The sequence below is a fragment of the Triticum aestivum genome, chromosome 7B, assembly GCF_018294505.1.
Source record: "Triticum aestivum cultivar Chinese Spring chromosome 7B, IWGSC CS RefSeq v2.1, whole genome shotgun sequence".
NCBI lineage: Eukaryota > Viridiplantae > Streptophyta > Magnoliopsida > Poales > Poaceae > Triticum > Triticum aestivum.
The window spans coordinates 675,120,756-675,138,621 of record NC_057813.1 but is presented as its reverse complement, the minus strand read 5'-3'; the positions used below and the strand labels follow the sequence as shown (position 1 = coordinate 675,138,621).

Below are 17,866 nucleotides of genomic sequence, written 5' to 3'. Positions count from 1 at the left end.
GCCTCAGCCGCAAGTAGAAAAGTATGCACGCCCTCAACAAACTGGGGAGAGCATCGGTCATCGTACATCCATTGCCGGCTCATCTTCATTACACAACACTGAATAGACCAAATTAATACAAGTTCATACATAAAGTTCATATAACACTTAAATGCAACAAACAAATAACTCTCTAGCTAAAGCATTTAAATGCAACAACAAATGCGATCAAGATCGCAACTAAGGTAACAATTGATCCAACAGCATAATGATACCAAGCCTCACTATCGATGGCATATTTTCTAATCTTTCTAATCTTCAAGCGCATTTTCTCCATCTTGATCTTGTGATCATCGACGACATCGGCAACATGCAACTCCAATTCCACCTTCTCCCCCTCAATTCTTTTTAATTTTTCTTTCAAGTACTCGTTTTCTCTTTCAACTAAATTTAACCTCTCGACAATAGGGTCGGTTGGAATTTCCGGTTCACATACCTCCTAGATAAAAATATCTATGTCAACTTGATGGGCATAATTTGTCATAAACACGAAATGCAACAAATAGTTTTAAAAGAGAATATACCACATCCGAATCATAACAAGGAGGAGGGCCGACGGGGACGGATATCAAAACCATGGCACTATGTATAACAAACAACGTACGGGTAAGATAATTATTATATGAGTAACTATATATCCAAATCACACAAACATCAATTTTTTATATAAAATTTCATGAACAAGAGGCTCACCACAAGGTGGTGCCGGCGACGGGACGGTGCGGGCGATCGACGGTGGTTACGACGGAGATTTAGAAGGCACTAAGTAAACCACACCTACATATGCAAACTAAGTGTTATTTTGACCTCAAATTGCATATAAATCAAATACTACCACATATAATTCCTCCCAAATTACTAAAACCCACAATTAATCACTATATAAACCAATGCAAGAGCTAATCTAGCAATGAGAGATGAAAGGACAAAGTTGCTAACCTTGGTGATAATTTGAATGGATGAGGGCCTGCAAATCTTGACAAATTTGGGGCAAATTTTGTGATGAACTCGAGAGGAAGAAGGGAAGAACAGAGGAGAGGGAGAGGGGAAAGGGGGAAGAACAGAGTGCGGGTGGACGAAGGATTTATATAGGATGACCTTTAGTACTGGTTCGTGCCACGAACCGGTACTAAAGGTGCTGGAAGGGCCCCACTCTGACAACATTAGTATCGGTTCATGGCACGAACCGGTACTAAAGGTACTGAAAGGGCCCCACTCTGACAACATCCTGCCACCACTCTCATTAGTACCGGTTCGTGGCACGAACCGGTGCTAAAGGTTTGCCACGAACCGGTACTAAAGAGCTCCTCCCGGCTAGCCGTTGGAACCGGCACTAATGGACACATTAGTGCCGGTTCTGTTACAAACTGGGACTAATGTGTCTCACATTTGACCCTTTTTCTACTAGTGGAAGGCGATCTTATGGATGAAGAATACGATAGCGAGTCCGACACCTAGAGGAGTCCCAGTCAGTCCCGTGCGATCGTGGAATTAGTCACTTGTATCATATACGCTTCCGCTACCCGAATAAGATCATCAAGCCTCACTCCGACACTCGATGAGCTGTAAGATTTAGGAGTCATGTCACCCACGTCACTGTGACATATCCATCACCACTTTTACGAGTCAGTAGTTATGCCACCATACTCCATGTGTCATATCCGCCTTTATGTATAATATCGGCACGCTTGTAATAAATTGTGGAGCAGCCTCAGCTCAACCTTGTATAATATTTAGTACCACTAAATTTCTGTATCAATGATTTGTCTACTAGTAAGGAAGATTTTCCTATACTGGTCCGATAGAAGGGTCGGTTTCTCAGTAAATGTTTTATTGGAAAATCAGTCCTGACAGAGGGGCCCAGGGCTGCCACGGTGGACTGGCGTGCAACGCCCCCGTGCTAGGCGTTGCACCGTAGGGTGTGACGCCTGCCTGGTGGGCGCTACACAAAAAGGTCAGGGACGTGTAATAGTTTTACGGGCAATTCATTATGTGAATTGATTTCATCTCAAGATCAAAATTGTTAAATTTGCCCAGCACCACCGGCCCTGCCATGCACCAATCAGTGCTGACTTCAGCGTTACCGCAGGCAAGAGCTGGCACGCATACGGTCCATGCCGAGCGCCCTGCGCAGAATCAAGGCTCGACGATACGGCGGGGATCCCGTAGGCCCATGCGCCCAGAGTGGCCGGTGCCACGCTACAGGACAAGCTTTGCAAATACTGACACCCTTCAAAAAAACTGCACATAGTGACATCCCTTTGTAAACTAATTCTCTGTAAACTAATATAATATCACTATTTTTTTTAAACGTACTCCTTTCGTTTCAAAATGTAGTGCTTTCTTTTTTCCCGTGCTTCAACTTTGACCATAAATTTAACCAACGAGACCAATTGTGACGAGAACAAAAGTTATACCAATGAATTCGTATTCAAAAGAAGTTTTCAATTATATATTTTTTTCTTCCGTCGCAGTCGATCTCGTTGGTTAAATTTATTGTTAAAGTTGGACCTCGGGAAGCACGGGCGCAATATATTTTGGAATGGGGGGAGTATAAGATCGCTACTTAGTTTATAGAGGGAGTACATGATACATTGCAGAGGTCGGTGATATTCCTCCTTTAAAAGAAAAGGATCCATGGGCTAAAAATGAAGGAAGTTTGCACGTGATGCTTGGAACACCGACACGAGGACGAACAAGAGCAAAATTCACGAGCACACATACGAAACAATGAGGATTTCAACAGATTGTATCTGATGATGAGGATGGCCAATTCCACCTCACAGTCAATGTGCGGACACCAGATAAAACGTACTCCCTCCGTCCTAGAATGTAAGAAGTTTTTTGACACTGTATGTACTACGTACAATAGAATGTGATGGGGCACGGAGCCTTATTTTTTTCCGCTAGCATCAACCAACCAACTACACCTGGCTCACCTGGCACCCCCTGGAATGTTGTGAGGATGGGAGATTGTCCATCTTTAGGTGGTGATCTCTTGATCTCATCAATCATGGCTGGAATGCTAACGATGTATCGGGGCAAACTCAGCGAATTTTATTCGGTCCGTCCGTGGCCATTAGATTTTTAAATGGATGGGGACAAGTTCACTTAGAGCGACACACACTTTTCCTTCACCCTCTCGTGCCGCTACCCGCAAGGCGGGCGGGGAGGGAACCTTGATCTTTTTGCTAGACCGCCTCCTCCTCCCTACTCCCCCCTCGCCGCGGCGGAGGGTGCGGTAGGTCTTGGCCTTCCTCTTGAGTAGTGGGGTGGCGCGGGCCGTCCTTTTCGGGCTAGGGCGCGAAGTGCTGCGAGGCGGCGACGTGCCGCAGCGCAGCTTCTGCACTGGCATGATAGGGGCGTGAAGGGTCACGTGGTGGATGGTGCGCGTCTGGTCGTGGCGGCCGGATTTGGTCGGCAGGCCGCGCAGGCCGGAGGCTGCTGCTCCGCCTTTTGACGGCAGAGGCTGAGGACAATGGTGGTGCTCTGCCTCGCGTGGGTGGTTGTCCATGGCCACAATGGGCAGGGTGGCGGTGCGCGCCTGGGTTTGATGCGGCGGCCGGGCTTCTACAACCGACGCGGGTGGTGGTATTGACCGGGTCTGTAATGGCGGCGCGTGGGGCAAGACGGGCGCCGATGGTGCCGGCCACATGCGCGACGGGGAAGGTTCTGATCTAGGGTTCGTGATCGGGCGGGCCAGATCAGTGCCAGGGATGGATCGGAGTTTGTGCTTTGGGTAGGTGTGGTGTACTTGGCGGGGGCTTTGTCATGGAGTTTAGGTGTACCAGGTAATAGTGTGTTGGTGTGTTCAGCTCTTCCTGTGTTCTTTATTGGTAGCATAGTCGCATGCATTCTGCGTGATCCACTTATCATGGGATCGTCTTTGTAAGGGCATGAACTATGGTGGCATCACCTGCGTATGCCTCAACGCATCCACGCAAGCGTGAATCAATGAAACCACCGCATAGCGGTCTCTTCCGGCCAATGCAAGCATTAGTCTGTGGTCCACATTTTTTTGTGAATCTCTTCCTTTCCTAATTCATGCACCGGGGTCCCTTCTCTTTCCTTTTACCTGCATGCTCCTCTTCTATCTTCTCTCTCTTTGCTTTTGAAAGTGAGAAGGTTGACTCTTCTGCAGGCTACACCTTTAGTCTGCAAGCAACACCTTTTGCTGAGCTAGACCATAAAGATCACACATGGCAGTTGGGGCACTAGTCCATGTTGGAGCATTGGCCATCCCCTGGGAGGGCTACCTCACCATCTTGTGTCGTTCGGTCGTGTACTTTCTTTCGGTTGTTGCTTCGTATATAGAGGGGAGAAAGCGTGTTTCAATAGTTCACTTAGAGCATCTCCAACGATGTATGAAAAACCTATGGTAAAAGTACAAACCGCACGGCTAGGACACTTTGAGCCCTCCAACGCCGTCTATCGAACATCCACAGGCTGGTCCGGGCATCTGAATTCCGACAAACCGGAAGCAAACTGGTAAGAGATCATAAAGGTAGCTTACATGTACACCGTACCGGATAGTTACTTTAGGGTTGTCACAGTTTTCTGTAACTGGGAGATCATAAAGGTACCTTACATCTACAATGAAAAAGTATGACAAGGCCCTCAATGATTCAAGACTCAGATTTGCACCACTAACGATGGAGAGATACTATATAGGCCCACTCAGTATTACAATATCCATCATCGTCTGGTCAGACACAACCGTGATTTGTGATCACGGGGATACCGGAACACAAAAACGAGAAAATAGAACAAAACTGGTAACGAGGATAACTTGATATTGTGATAAAATAGTTGATTCACAGGAAACCTATAAAAGTCTCGCCTCGGGTTTTAACGTATCGCGGAGTAAAGGGAATTGTATGCAGAAACAAAAAGTTTGCTCGATAAAGATTTTCGTGTATATGTAGGAATTAATATGGGTGTCCAGATCTCACTGTTAATTATTGACCCGAAGGTTTTCTGAATCATGCCCACATAATTACTGAAAATGCAGGTCATGCGCTTAATGACTAGTGGTCCATTCGAGAACTAGAAGACATTCGAGAATCTGAGAATGGGCACCGGAAGTGTTCTGGATGGTCTCAGGAGCGTCTCGGGAGTTTCTGAAAGTGTCTCAAAAGTGCCCGGGAGTGTCCAATTTTTTTATAGAAGGCATGAAATCTTTCAGAACGTTACAAGGGGTCTTAGTGGGCGCCACATGGCTGGGCCAAGTGGGCATGCACCACATGGGCCCCATTGGGCCCCAAATTGGTGTGCACCTTCTTTGCTTGGGGGGAAAGTCGCGTTGGAAGGGAGGAGGAGTTCCCTCCCTAGTGCACTGGCCCTAGGAGGTTTTGGACCCCAAGTTAGCCGCCCCTCCTCCCCGGACACTATATGTACGTGGGAGCGGGCGCTACCCTAGGACACAAGTCCTTTTTTTCTGCGGGATCTAGGACACAAGTCCTTTGGAGAACTCCCCCTGCCCTACGCCCCTCTTTCTCCCTCTTCCTTGTCTAGAGCAGTTCTAGACTGCTACGTAGAAGGCTGCTCCTCCCTCTAGTTCTCTGACAGCTTTTTGTCCTAGACTATAAAGTATTGCTAAACTACTAATACATGGATGTCGCAAAGGGGTCGTCTGCTTTGACTCTCGATCGGCCGAAAACTTCTTGCAAACGGGTGAGACATAATCAAACTGTGAGAATCAGCGAATCTTTATCAACAACTACTTCCTCTCAGTTGTGTTCTTGTTGATCAGATCGGATCTATCTTGTCTTTTTCATAGTGTTCCCGATGTGATCATACTTTTTTTATTGTGTAGTATGCTCTCCTACAGTGCAATGTTGGCTAAGCATGTAATCCTCTCTTACAGCGAAAGTACCTTTCTAAGCTCGAGCTCAAATGCTCCTGGCACGAATAGTAAAATAAATAATATAATTCAAAATTTTCTGGGTTTTTTTAACATTAAGAAAATTTTAAATTGCTTGTAAAGTTTCATCATGAAATCACATTCGTGGAACTCATGGGAAAAATATCTTTGTGTTCTTATTATTATTTTCCACAAATTTTGGATCTCGCCTTACAGTTAAGTCGTTGTATCTGTACCGGTCCTTTTTTTTATCTCGTACGGTTAATTAATAGAGATGTGACTTAGCTATCTCTATTCACTGCATACCTACGAGTTCGAGGTCCCAACTCACATTAATCCACAATCTTTGCGGATCTGGCATTGCTTCACTTCCAAATCTTGGCCATTTTTACTCTCATGGAGTAGTAATTTGGAGTTATAACTGCATGTGAAAAGTGGAGCCCCCCTTGCACAGAGATCCTGCCCGGATACACATGCATATATCTTTCATGTATGAATGTTCCTGGAGTTCATTAACCGACTCGCCATCCAGAATAGATGGATCTTCGCTAATATTTTCAGCGGGGATGTAACTAGCTACATCCAGAACGCAGATATACACCGTAAATAAACCTATTCATAAGCCCATAACTATCTCTCGTTCGTACCACGTACAATTTACAATTTGTGGCCTTCATTTCATCGCACCTGTGTATTGCGCATGGACCAAAAGCTTGAATGCTGGCAGTGTTTGATAATTAACCAGTGGGGTCCTGCGTGCATGCAGGCATAGCTATATCATGGACAAACAGTGCCTGTTTGCATTATTGGCTTAAGTGAGCTATAGCTCGATCATGCATGAGCCAGTCATGGCATATGTTTTGGCCGATTAGGCTGCCTCCCTCCATAGGCTAGGACAGCGCATTCAAGTGTAGCATAACCTTAGTTATTTCCCGCGTATATTTTCACTGTATGCATGCAAACATGCGGCCGCACCGCATGTATGCATGCTCAACGAAAGAATACTTCAAGGTGCATGGAGGGGAAGAGATGGATCTCAACGAAAGAATACTCCATGGTGCATTGAGGAGAAGAGATGGATCAAAATCACAGCATGCTGGAGTAAAAGCATCTCCAATAGATGATGTATTTTACATCACCAAATTATGGTTCGAGTAAAATATACATCATCTAAAAGTGCATTTTTACATCATCAAAAATCTCCAACACCAACAGATGATGTAAAATACATCACAAATAGCTAGTGCTCCAATAGATGATGTAAAATACATTAGCCGCACTGCAGCCGCTCCAAGGCCGGTGACGGGACAGGAGGGGATGTGGGAGGAGGCACGGCAACAGCTATAGCTGCACATAAAACAGTTGTTGCTAGCGACACCAGCGAAGAAGCAGCAGCAGCAGCTGTCTTCATCTTCTTTGCCCGAGACAAAGTTGCAACGTGGTCGTTAGGTGGCCGCTTCGAGCCGCCACCTCATGGTTTGGTCACGGCTATCTTCTTCCTCAAAGGTGCTACCATTCTGGCAGTGGCAGCAGGACGAGGGGCTACAAATCCGCTGCGCAATTTGGGGAGGCATCGTGATGGCGGTGGCGGTGGGACCAACGGCAGACATGGAGGTGTCCATCACCGGAGCAGCATTGGCGGCCGCAGGGTCCCAGGAGACTTCCATGGGGACCGCCAGAGCGGGCGACGACACGAGGATGGTTAGGCGCGGCGCGGGAAAATTTCGTGTGGCAGTTCGGCTGCGCGTGCGATGGCTCGGGTTTTACACGAGAGGCACAAGTGATGCAAATTTGCATCACCAAGTGCCTTATTTTACATCTACGGCAAATCTCGAGTAAAAAAGGTTGCATCTTCAACATCTGTTGGTGCACCGGCTTTTGGGCCTTCATGCTGTAAAAATCGGTTATCTCTACATCTACATCATCTATTGGAGATGCTCTAAGCCCAGCTATCAATATTTTATCAGACAACTTAAAACGGCACGTGACTGAATACCCGAGAGATGCTACACTTAAGGATACTTTGTATGGATTTTTTGTTACGGATTGAAGTGTAGCTTTATGGTTGGAGATAGGGGGGCAGTGATTGGTGGATTCGACTTCCTGAAAACAACCCGTAGGAAATTTCCGCAAGTGTAGGATTTTTGCTAAACAACCCCTCCCCCCATTTTAGTCAATTTGGCAACAAACGGTTAGATCATCTACCTTTTTCATTGTATCGCGCAATGCCCCCTCCTCCCCGACGGCTGATCCAACCATCACCTGCCTCTTCTCTGGCCATGGCCTTCGATGGTGTCCTGCCTGGCCCCTCGTCGACAACGGCACTATAGGCCGTGACGTCCCTTCTCGACCTCGGGCTTCATCCAATCCGATCAACGGTCAGTATGTAAAGGCCTCCCACCTGAACATGTTAAACATTCGCCTGGCCTCTGTGTGTGTGTGATGTTGTGCCCACCATGTTGTCGCTGGCTCTAGCTCGCTCATGGTGATGCATGGCACGTCACCCTGGACTCTGCCCCGGGGGGGGGGGGGGGGGGGGGGGGGGGGAGAGATCCTCGAACCAGGAAGAATCTCATTTGACAACTTCAATGATTTGAGGATTGCTCGCAGTTTATATCTAAGCGTAATAATAGAATAGTGTTACAAAGGTGTAAAAATACGTGGGGGTTTAATGGTGCAACGGTCTAGCGGCCAAGATTCCGCATTGAAGTGAGATCAGACGGCCGCTAGGGCCTAGGGGCCGCCCTAAAGGGGTCGAAGCGTATATACCGTCCGACAAGATTTCAACAAAACCGTTAACACGATGTGACGTTTGGATCCAAGGGGATGACGGACGTGACGTGACGTCGCGATCGCGCGTTCTGATTGACTGTTTACCTGGGGCCTGGTTTAATTCGATCGCGTGAACAGTTGGCGGCTTCGATTCCGCGGTCGGCCGGCCGCTCCTGGACAAGGAGCCATCAATTGCCGCCGGCGCGCGCCATCGCCGGTCGTACGCGCGGTACTGGCTGCTTCTGGCTTGTCACTCGCGCGTTTTCATGGACCGAGCGGATCTGCGCGCACGGTTGGCCGGCGGCGTCGATCCGGAAACGGCGGGCCGTGGACCGTGAGAATGCCTACGTACGTAATACTGCATGGTCTTGGCGACGCCATACGGCAGTGATTGATTCCACTGATCTACGTACGTACGTAGCGTCAGCGGTGGTGCACGCACGGGTACGTCCAACAGTGCGTGCTGGCTGGCTAGCCACTGCTGTTGCTTGCACGTAAGTACTGTCACAAGAGCGCAGGTGACCGCCAGGCGCAACTGTCGCGTACGTAGGCGCTCAGGCAGTCACCGTGCCCTGACAGTACGTGCGTGCCGGCCGCCGGCAAGACCGCGGTCGGCGGGCGCACCGCATGCGCCGATGCACTCGGCACGGGTGCATGCATGCATCGTACTACTCCGTAAGAGTACTGAGTAGGTGGGATGTCATGAGCTCCAAACCAAAGTATGCACGTAATGATCCTATCGGGAGGAGAAACTCCCTGTTTACTTGCTTGCTTAGCTACGTGATTAGCTCCAAACCAAAGTACGCACGCAATGATCCTGTCGGACCGCGCCGGGGTGCTTTAAAGTGGCCGGCACGATCGGGCGATCTGATTTGCGAGCACCTGTTCACGGCGGTCTGCCGCTGTACCGGTACCGCCCTGGGATCCGCTGCCCGTCCCGCCGTACCGGTATCGAGCAATTAAAGGTGTTTTCCTCTCGCCCAGGTCTTCCTTCACTCAGGTCGCGGCCCACCTGGCTCGAGATGCATCTGCTTTGGTGTTTTATGGTGGCGACTCGCTGGCGCCGGCCGGGCCAGCCATCGATGGGCGCCCCTATTCCTCGCCTTCAGAACGGGAGGCCACAGCCTCCTTTGTTCGTTTTTTTAAGTTTCCCGTTTTGTTTTTTTTGTTTTTTTCCTTTTGCTTATACTTTAAAATATTCTAATGTATATATTATAAAAAACAATCTACTGAAACATTTGAAAAATGTTGAACAGTTATATGAAAAATGTTGAACAAGTATTTGAAAACTGTTGAATAGGTATTTGAAAAATATTGAAGAAGTATTTTTCAAAATGTTGATCATGTATATAAAAATGTTAATCAAGCATTTGAAAAAATGTTGAAGAAGTATTTTTAAAAATGTTGATCATGTATATAAAAATGTTAATCAAGCATTTGAAAAAATGTTGAACAATTATTTGAAAAATGTTGAACAAGTATTCTAAAAATGTTGAACAAGTATTTGAATAATGTTGAACAAGTATTTTAAAAGGTGTTGATCATGTATAAAAAGATGTTGAATAATGTTAACCTAGTATTTGAAAATATTGAATAAGTATTAAAATGTTGGATAAGTATTAAAAATCTTGAACAAGTATTAAAAATGTTGAACAAGTATTTTAAAATGTTGAATAAGTACTAAGAATGTTGAACAAGTATTGAAAATGTTGAACAAGTATTCCAAAAATGTTGAACATGTATTACAAAAATGTTGAATAAGTATTAAAATGCTAAAAAGTATTTACAAAATGTTGAATAAGCGTTCGAACAATGTTAAACTTGTATAAAAAAATGTTGATCACTTATTAAAAATATGTTTCTCACATATACGAAAAATTAAAGTGAAAATGGAAACAAACATAAGGAAAAACAAAAAAATGGAGAAGAAAAAACAAACTAAAAAAGGAGAAGAAACAAAATGCAAGGAAACAAAAAACGAAGAAACAAACTTCAGGAAAGAATGAAAAGAAAAAGGAGAAGAAAAAAGGAACAAAAGAAAAGAGAAAAAAACCAACTATAATAGCCTCAAGTAGGAAGGCGCCCTATTAATAATCAATAGATGGACTCTAGGTGGAGTGGCTAGCAGCAGGCGAGATTTGATCGGCGACCAAGGATCAAACCCGGGTTCTCGCATTTGTTTGCCGCGAGCGGGCTAAACCTTCAGCGAGTGTTCCCCTCTCGCCTCGCTTAAGGCTACTCTAACAAAAACGGTTTGAGAACCCCTCAAAAAAGAAACAGAAAAACATCAGAAATGAAAATTACATCCAGGTCGATGACCACCTAGCAACGACTACAAGAACGGGAGAGGGTCAAAGGCGCGCCGCGTCGTCATCGCCCCTCCATCACCGGAGTCGGGCGAACCTTGTTGTAGTAGACAGTCGGAAAGTCGTAGTGCCAAGGCTCAGAAGACCAACGCACAAAAACAGCAACCACCGCTGATGAAGATAAGCATAGTTCAGAGGATCCAACCTGTAGACACACGAATCTAAGCGGAAGAAGATTGGAAGCGGATCCACCAATGACAAACACCAACCGAATCCCACAAGATCCATTGGAGACAAATCTCCACACGCTCTTCGACGACGATGCTAGAAGCATCATCGGGACGGGGCTACACGGGTAGAACCTTATTTCATATTCAGGGAGCCGCAACCACTTCGCCTTCCTGAGCAGGACACAAACCCTACCAAAACTCCAAGAAACATCTACAAAACGAAGCCCTACCACCGGCAAGGACCGGGATCCACAGCGCCTCCATAACCCTAAGACCATAGGAAACGAGGCAGCCCGACGGCTGCGCGTTTGGGAGGAAGCAGAAAACCCCGCCTTGACTCATGAGAGCACAACGAAGGGGTTTAAGCAAATAGTTAACTAAAACGGTCTGAGTTCTCTCTGTGAAAACGGGCTTCGATGACAGTACTACATCATTTTTTGCGACTAAGGGTCTGGAATTATAAGTAAAATGCTCCAAACGATACAAGACATCGTAAAAGAACAAGTAAATTACAACCATACTCTCAGAGGGCCAAATAAACTCAATCTTACTCATACTACGTGTGTAGGCACACTCATATATGTACACATAACTCCACCACCTTACCAAGAGGCGAATCTCGCCATGTTAGAGCTATGCCAGTTTTTCATGCATGGCGTTTAACTCTGTGGGGAGGGACGTTGATACACTATATTCAGTTATGTAGCGCTCATAAACCAAACAGGGTGTTTGGTCTAGTGGTATGATTCTCGCTTCGGGTGCGAGAGGTCGTGAGTTCGATTCTCGCAACACCCCATTTTTTCTTATTTTTTGCCTCAAGCAGTTATTGTTTTTTTTTTCTCCAACAGTTTTCGTACGTCCTCGACCGCAGTCGCAGAGCCTCACAGGAGGGAGAGGGGCCGGCCAACGGCCCTGCCATGCAGCCGATCGGTGGTGACTTCCGCGTTGCCACCGGCAGGAGCAGAGCGGCCATGCATGCCGCCCGCTGGCACGCACATGCTCCATCCCAGACCGCCCTGCGCATGCAGAATCAAGCCTCCACGATACGCCGGAGACCCCGTAGGCCCATGCGCCCAGAATGGCCGGCGCCACGCCACAGGACAAGCTTGGCGTTGCGCACGCATTGCATGGCATGGGGGTCAAATCTCCCAAGAGAAATCTGTACCGGCCCTCCCATCCTCTTGTTGCTGCATGACATGATTCAAACCCATCCGTCCATCCATGGGCTAAAATTGTGTAAATGTTTGGAACACCCGAGACGACGACGACGACGACGAACCGGAGCGCGAAATTCGCCCCTAAGGAAGGAACGACCGGGGTTTCGACAGACTGCGTCTGATGAGGATGGCCGGTTCCACCACAAAAGTCAATGAGAATGTAATGGGGGCGATGAGCCTTACTTTCCAGGCAGTGCGTGCCTGCTGCGGGAGTTGTTCGGCAGCATCAACCAGCTACAATACAGCTCGCCCACCTGGCCCAGCCTGGGCATGTTGGGAGGTTGGGAGATTGTCCATCTCTAGCTAGGCAGTGATCTTATGATCTCATCATTCACGGCTGGAATATCAACGGTGTACCATGGCGAGGCCCGGGAGTTTTATTGGGCGCCATCCGTGGCCATTTGATTTTCAAACGGATTTGCGCAGCTTTACTCTCCGGCACTCAAGTTCTTCCGTGGGGTTGCTTGTCGGTCCTCATCTCACCAGGGGGATGAGCAGGTACTCCGCGTGGAACAGCTGCGGAGCCACGTGAGAGAGGAGTGAATGTGAGTTAACAAGGCGCAGAAGGTGAACTGATTGAATATATTTGGACAGTACAAGGAATTTTATTCAAGGAGGATGCTGTGAAAGATCAGGGAAATGGGTGTTGATGTCAGGACTTACCCTCCAGATGAGCATGTAGACAACAAAGTGGGCCCAGCCGCCCAGAGAGTATCTCTTTATCGTGAGAGGAGCAAATCTCAGTCTTAAACTACCGCTACCGAGACATACGTTTCTGGTATACTCGTAAGTCACCTTTATTTACACATAAATATACGGAGTGGACATGTGGTAAACCCCAAAGTAACCACATCCGGTATGTTGGTATGCCATATTTCTTATGGTCTATGGAACAATGCAAACGTGAACAAGTTATATGAAGTACCGACAACATAGCAGCAATGACATCTCTCAAAAATTCATAAGTTGGGTCTATCAAACTCCGTTGTTATCATGACAACGATGTTCTCATATATTAATAGCATCCTTGTTAAATTAAGATGCTCATGATCAGGGAAATAAGATCATCATTAATACATGAGATAGTCGTAGAGGCTAGATTAGGGATCACTTGGTGTTTATATTTCCACACATGTATTTGATTTTTCCTTTGAATATCATATTCAATAACCAATACAATTGTAGCATAGAAACATGAACTTAATAGTGAACGTGGAAATATAATAATACATACATTATTGCCTCTAGGGCATATTTTAACACAGTTAACTACTTGATACCAATGCGTCGGATTTCACCACTTCCTCGCAAGACGCTTCCCCTTGGAGTCTCGGCAGCTGGACTCGGTGTAGGCATCAGCAGCTCCAGGCTCATCGTTGCCGTCATTGTCTGAAGCAGAGGCAGAGGAGGACGAGATGACGATTATCTCCATGCGTCGGGCGACGTGGGTCTGCCCCTCTTGGAGCCATGCGGCTCTCTCCGCCGCCGTCGCCCACTCCATCACGATCGACATGGCGGGCGAGGATTGGATTTTAGGGGAGAAGAAGTGGATTTGGGGGAGAACCGGACAGGGCAAGTGAGGACAGATTGGGCTGCCCATGCCCGTTCTAGATTTGGACTGAATATGAGGGATGTCATTCATCCGGCTCAATTGAGGCCGGTTTGAGGCGCCCGGGTGGGTCAGGGTTTTTTTACCCGCCCGGGCACCAGTTTATGACGCCCGACTGTAGATGCAGGAAAACAAAGTGTGTTCGTCCCTTCCCCCTTTACTCTTTCCGGATCCCCCGCTGGCCGCCGCTACCCATTGCCCAAGCGCTAAAGCCAACTCCAACCGCCGACCCCAAAAGGATGTTCGTTTCGTCCGGATTATGTCCGTTTGGGTCAGCAAAACGGACGCCCATGTCCGATTTGGGGCGCCAACCGGACGGTGCACCTAACGCGTGGCTGCATCCCAAATATTGTCCATGTTGGACCAAAAAAAAACCCAAAAAGGCATTCCAAAGTAGCTTTAAGACATTATATATATACATACATACATACATACATATATATATATATATATATATATATATATATATATATATATATATATATATATATATATATCAAACTTAATTAAACAGTCCACGTCTTCGTCACGGCCCGCACATAGTACTTAAGTTCAAAAAAAATTAAAACTTAAAAACGGTAGACCTGCCACCCGCCCGCACCGTCGTTGTCGTCGTCGTCCTTGGTCAGGTCGATGTAGGGAGGTGACGTCCAGAGATGGGCGGCGGCCTCCAAAATGGGCCGTCATCCGATCCGGGCTCAGATGCCACGCGTTGGGGAGGTGGCATCGGACCACGGGTGCGGAGTGCCAATCAGCCAGTACCGGCGGCCCCAAAATGGGCCGGCATCCGATCCGGGCTCAAATGCCACGCATTGGGGAGGTGGCATCGGACCACGGCAACAGAGTGCCAATCAGCCAGTACCGGCGGCAGACCTCCACCTTGACGTACGGGTGGAGGCGTACAGGAGTCGCCGGATGGGAGATTAAGAATGCGTCCGGCGAGGTGGAGTTGGTGGCCACGCTTCCAGACGAGGCGAACGACAAGCCCGCCTTGTGGTCGTGCATGCCCTTCTTGCCGGGCACCCACTTCCAAAAGCTCATCACGGCGGCTGGCGGGGAGCGAGGTGGGGTGCCGCTGCTAGGCTTGGGTTTGGTGTCGGGCACGGAGGGAGCAATGGTGGGGGAACGGGGTGGGGAAGTGGAAGTGGACTAGCTGGTTCACGCCTTCACCACAAAAAAGGATGCGTCCGGGGGCGGCTGGTTGGCTGATGGGCGGGCCTGTCCATTCGTGTGAATTAAATGGGATTGGTGGGAGGTAGTTGGATGGCCGACAACGGACCGAGACGGACGGCGAGACGACGCGTGCGCGTCCGTTTGACCGCAAAGCTCGATCAAAATTTACGCCCGAACTAGGTCGAGCTAGATCTGAAACGGATATTTTTTTGTGATGCGGTCGGGCGGTCGTCAGTTTGGACCAAAACGGACAGACTCGGACGAATCTGGCTCCTGCATTGGAGTTGGCCTAACCCTAATCGATCAAATCCCTCCGGTCCAGCCATGCTGCCGCCGACGCCGCCGGAGCGGTGGTCCATCCTGGCTCGAATCCCTAAAGTTGTGAAGGACAAGGAGGCGAAGCGCACCTTCCCGCCGGGCGCCGACGTCTCCGTCGCCTGCGACGTGCGCCCCCGCGCCTCAATCCTCACCGTGCCGATCCGCATCTCCCCGCCGCCCTGCCTCCCCAGCTACCCCTACGTCGCCGCTGCGGACTCCTCCGGCCTGCTCCTCCTCTGCGCCACGGAGCCTGGCGGAGAGGTCACCTACCACCTCTGCCACGCGCGCACAGGCGAGGCCACCATTCTCCGCGACCACGACTGCCCCATGGGCTTCGACGGCGCCAACGTCGGCCTAATGGTGAGGGGCGACAGCTGCGTGGTCGCCGAGCTCCAGCCCTCCGGCGACGGCTCCGGCCGCGCCACGCTCCTCCGCTACACGGTGGGGCAGTACAAGTGGGCCGTGACGGAGCTCGCCTACTCGCCCCCGCTGCACCGGCAGTGGTACTGCGAGGGGGTCGTCTCCCACGGAGGGATGCTCTGGTGGGTGGAGCTCTCATACGGCCTCCTCACCTGTGACCCCTACTCCGACAAACCGGAGCTGCTACACGTCCCGCTTCCGACGATCATCGACCCGCTTCCCGGAAAAGTGGCAAATTTGGCCAACAGGGCCTCCCACAGCTGCGTGAAGGTGAGCAGTGGAAGGCTGAGGTACGTGCAGATCCATGGCGATCCCGACGCCCCGGTGGTGAGCACGTGGGCGCTCAGCGAGGCTGGTAAATGGAACCCTGAGCGCAGTGTACCCTTGCCGGACATTTGGGCCGACGAGAGCTACCTTGACGCCATGCTGCCAGGGAGCATCCCCGCGCTTGCGCTCCTCGACCCCGCGGACCCGGACAAGCTCTACTTCTTCCTCGGCTCCTGCATCTTCGCCGTGGACCTGCGGCGGAGGAAGGTTGTGGAATCCGGTGAATTTGATATGCCGGAGCCGCCAAACCAGCTGATCGTGCGCTCTTCCCACTTGGTCCATGCATGGCAGTATGATCCTTCAAGCAGCCGTAAGCATATTTTACCTTCATCACTGATCTTTTTTTATCTTGTTGTTATTTAGTTACTTTGCTTTGAATTCTAATGCCACCTTGGTACCGCAGCTCACATCTTGCACAGTCACAATGTTGAGAAAGGGATGAGAGTTACTTTGAAGATACCCTACTTAAACAAATTGATTTCCTTAATATTAGTATATGGACATAGCTGCTATTGCACAATGGTACTCCCTCCGTCTGAAAATACTTGTCATCAAAATGGACAAAAAGGGATGCATCTAGAACTAAAATACATCTAGATACATCTCCTTTTATTCATTTTGATGACAAGTATTTCTGGACGGAGGGAGTACCACTTATCTTGCATGGGGAATTGCTGTCTTTTTACCTATAGTGTTTGTTTCAATAGAACATTGTTTGACAGACACTTGTCTTTTCTGTAAGCATACATATAGTTTGCTCGCCCTGGCACACATTTAACAGTGGTAATTTATTTTCTTTCAAGGGTCTGACTCTGTCCCGGCATGCTTGAGGCAGGAGAAGGAGACTGCTGCTCGGAGCAGGTGACGCTACTTCACTCTTACATTCTTTTGTGCAGATGCATAACCTTAGCCTCTCTTTGTCGGAAGGCCTAATGCAATTTTATTCTTTTATTTCAGCTGGGCTGCTGCCATGCCCTTCCGACGTAAAACTGGTACCTACCATTACTATCCATGCCGCAGCCATATTCACCCGTTTTCGATGGTTGAGAGCTTATTTTCATTTTCTCTGGTTTATTTTCAGATAAAATACAGAAGAAGTATCGTTATAATTTAATCATGCGGCAGCAGCACGGAATAATGATGAAGAAACCCGCTTTGCAATGAGGCCATAGATATCGCCAAAAGGCAAAAGAGTAGGCCATAGACGTGGGCAAGCTGCATGGTGCATCTCTCATGCAGTCTCTAATTAAAATAAAATCCGGATCTAAAGATTGGAAACTAATCTTAATGTATCAGTATATATTGAGTGGTACATCAATGAACATTGCTTGAATTCCTGCCTTTTCTCTTTACATAATTCGCATTTAGGCCTTTGGGTGGTGCATGAGTGAACATTGCCTTAACTTTTTCACTTAGGCCTCTTACATTACAATGCTAAGTGTTTAGGGAGATGCTTAGAAAAACAAACCAGGTTAGTGCCCATTTTTACGGGAGACGCCTAATTAAGGGTCTGCCCTATACAACAAGTAAGCACCCGTGCTTAAAGAAAGGCTGATTTATTTCTCCAAGCACCTCTCAAGCACTTTGCATTG

General features: G+C 48.2%; 1 protein-coding gene and 1 non-coding gene across 2 annotated transcripts; both read left to right on the top strand.

Moving 5' to 3' along the window:
• The first annotated feature begins 11,933 nt into the window (after positions 1-11,933).
• Positions 11,934-12,005, top strand: TRNAP-CGG (transfer RNA proline (anticodon CGG)). Its single transcript has one exon. It is a non-coding gene; the product is annotated as a tRNA-Pro (tRNA).
• Positions 12,006-15,424: 3,419 nt separating this feature from the next.
• On the top strand, positions 15,425-17,611 carry LOC123160610 (uncharacterized). The gene is made up of 4 exons (XM_044578421.1): positions 15,425-16,584; positions 17,078-17,135; positions 17,232-17,266; positions 17,356-17,611. Exons 1-4 carry the CDS (start codon positions 15,534-15,536, stop codon positions 17,436-17,438), a joined length of 1,227 nt encoding a protein of 408 aa, XP_044434356.1. The 5' UTR covers positions 15,425-15,533; the 3' UTR covers positions 17,439-17,611.
• Positions 17,612-17,866: the final 255 nt, after the last annotated feature.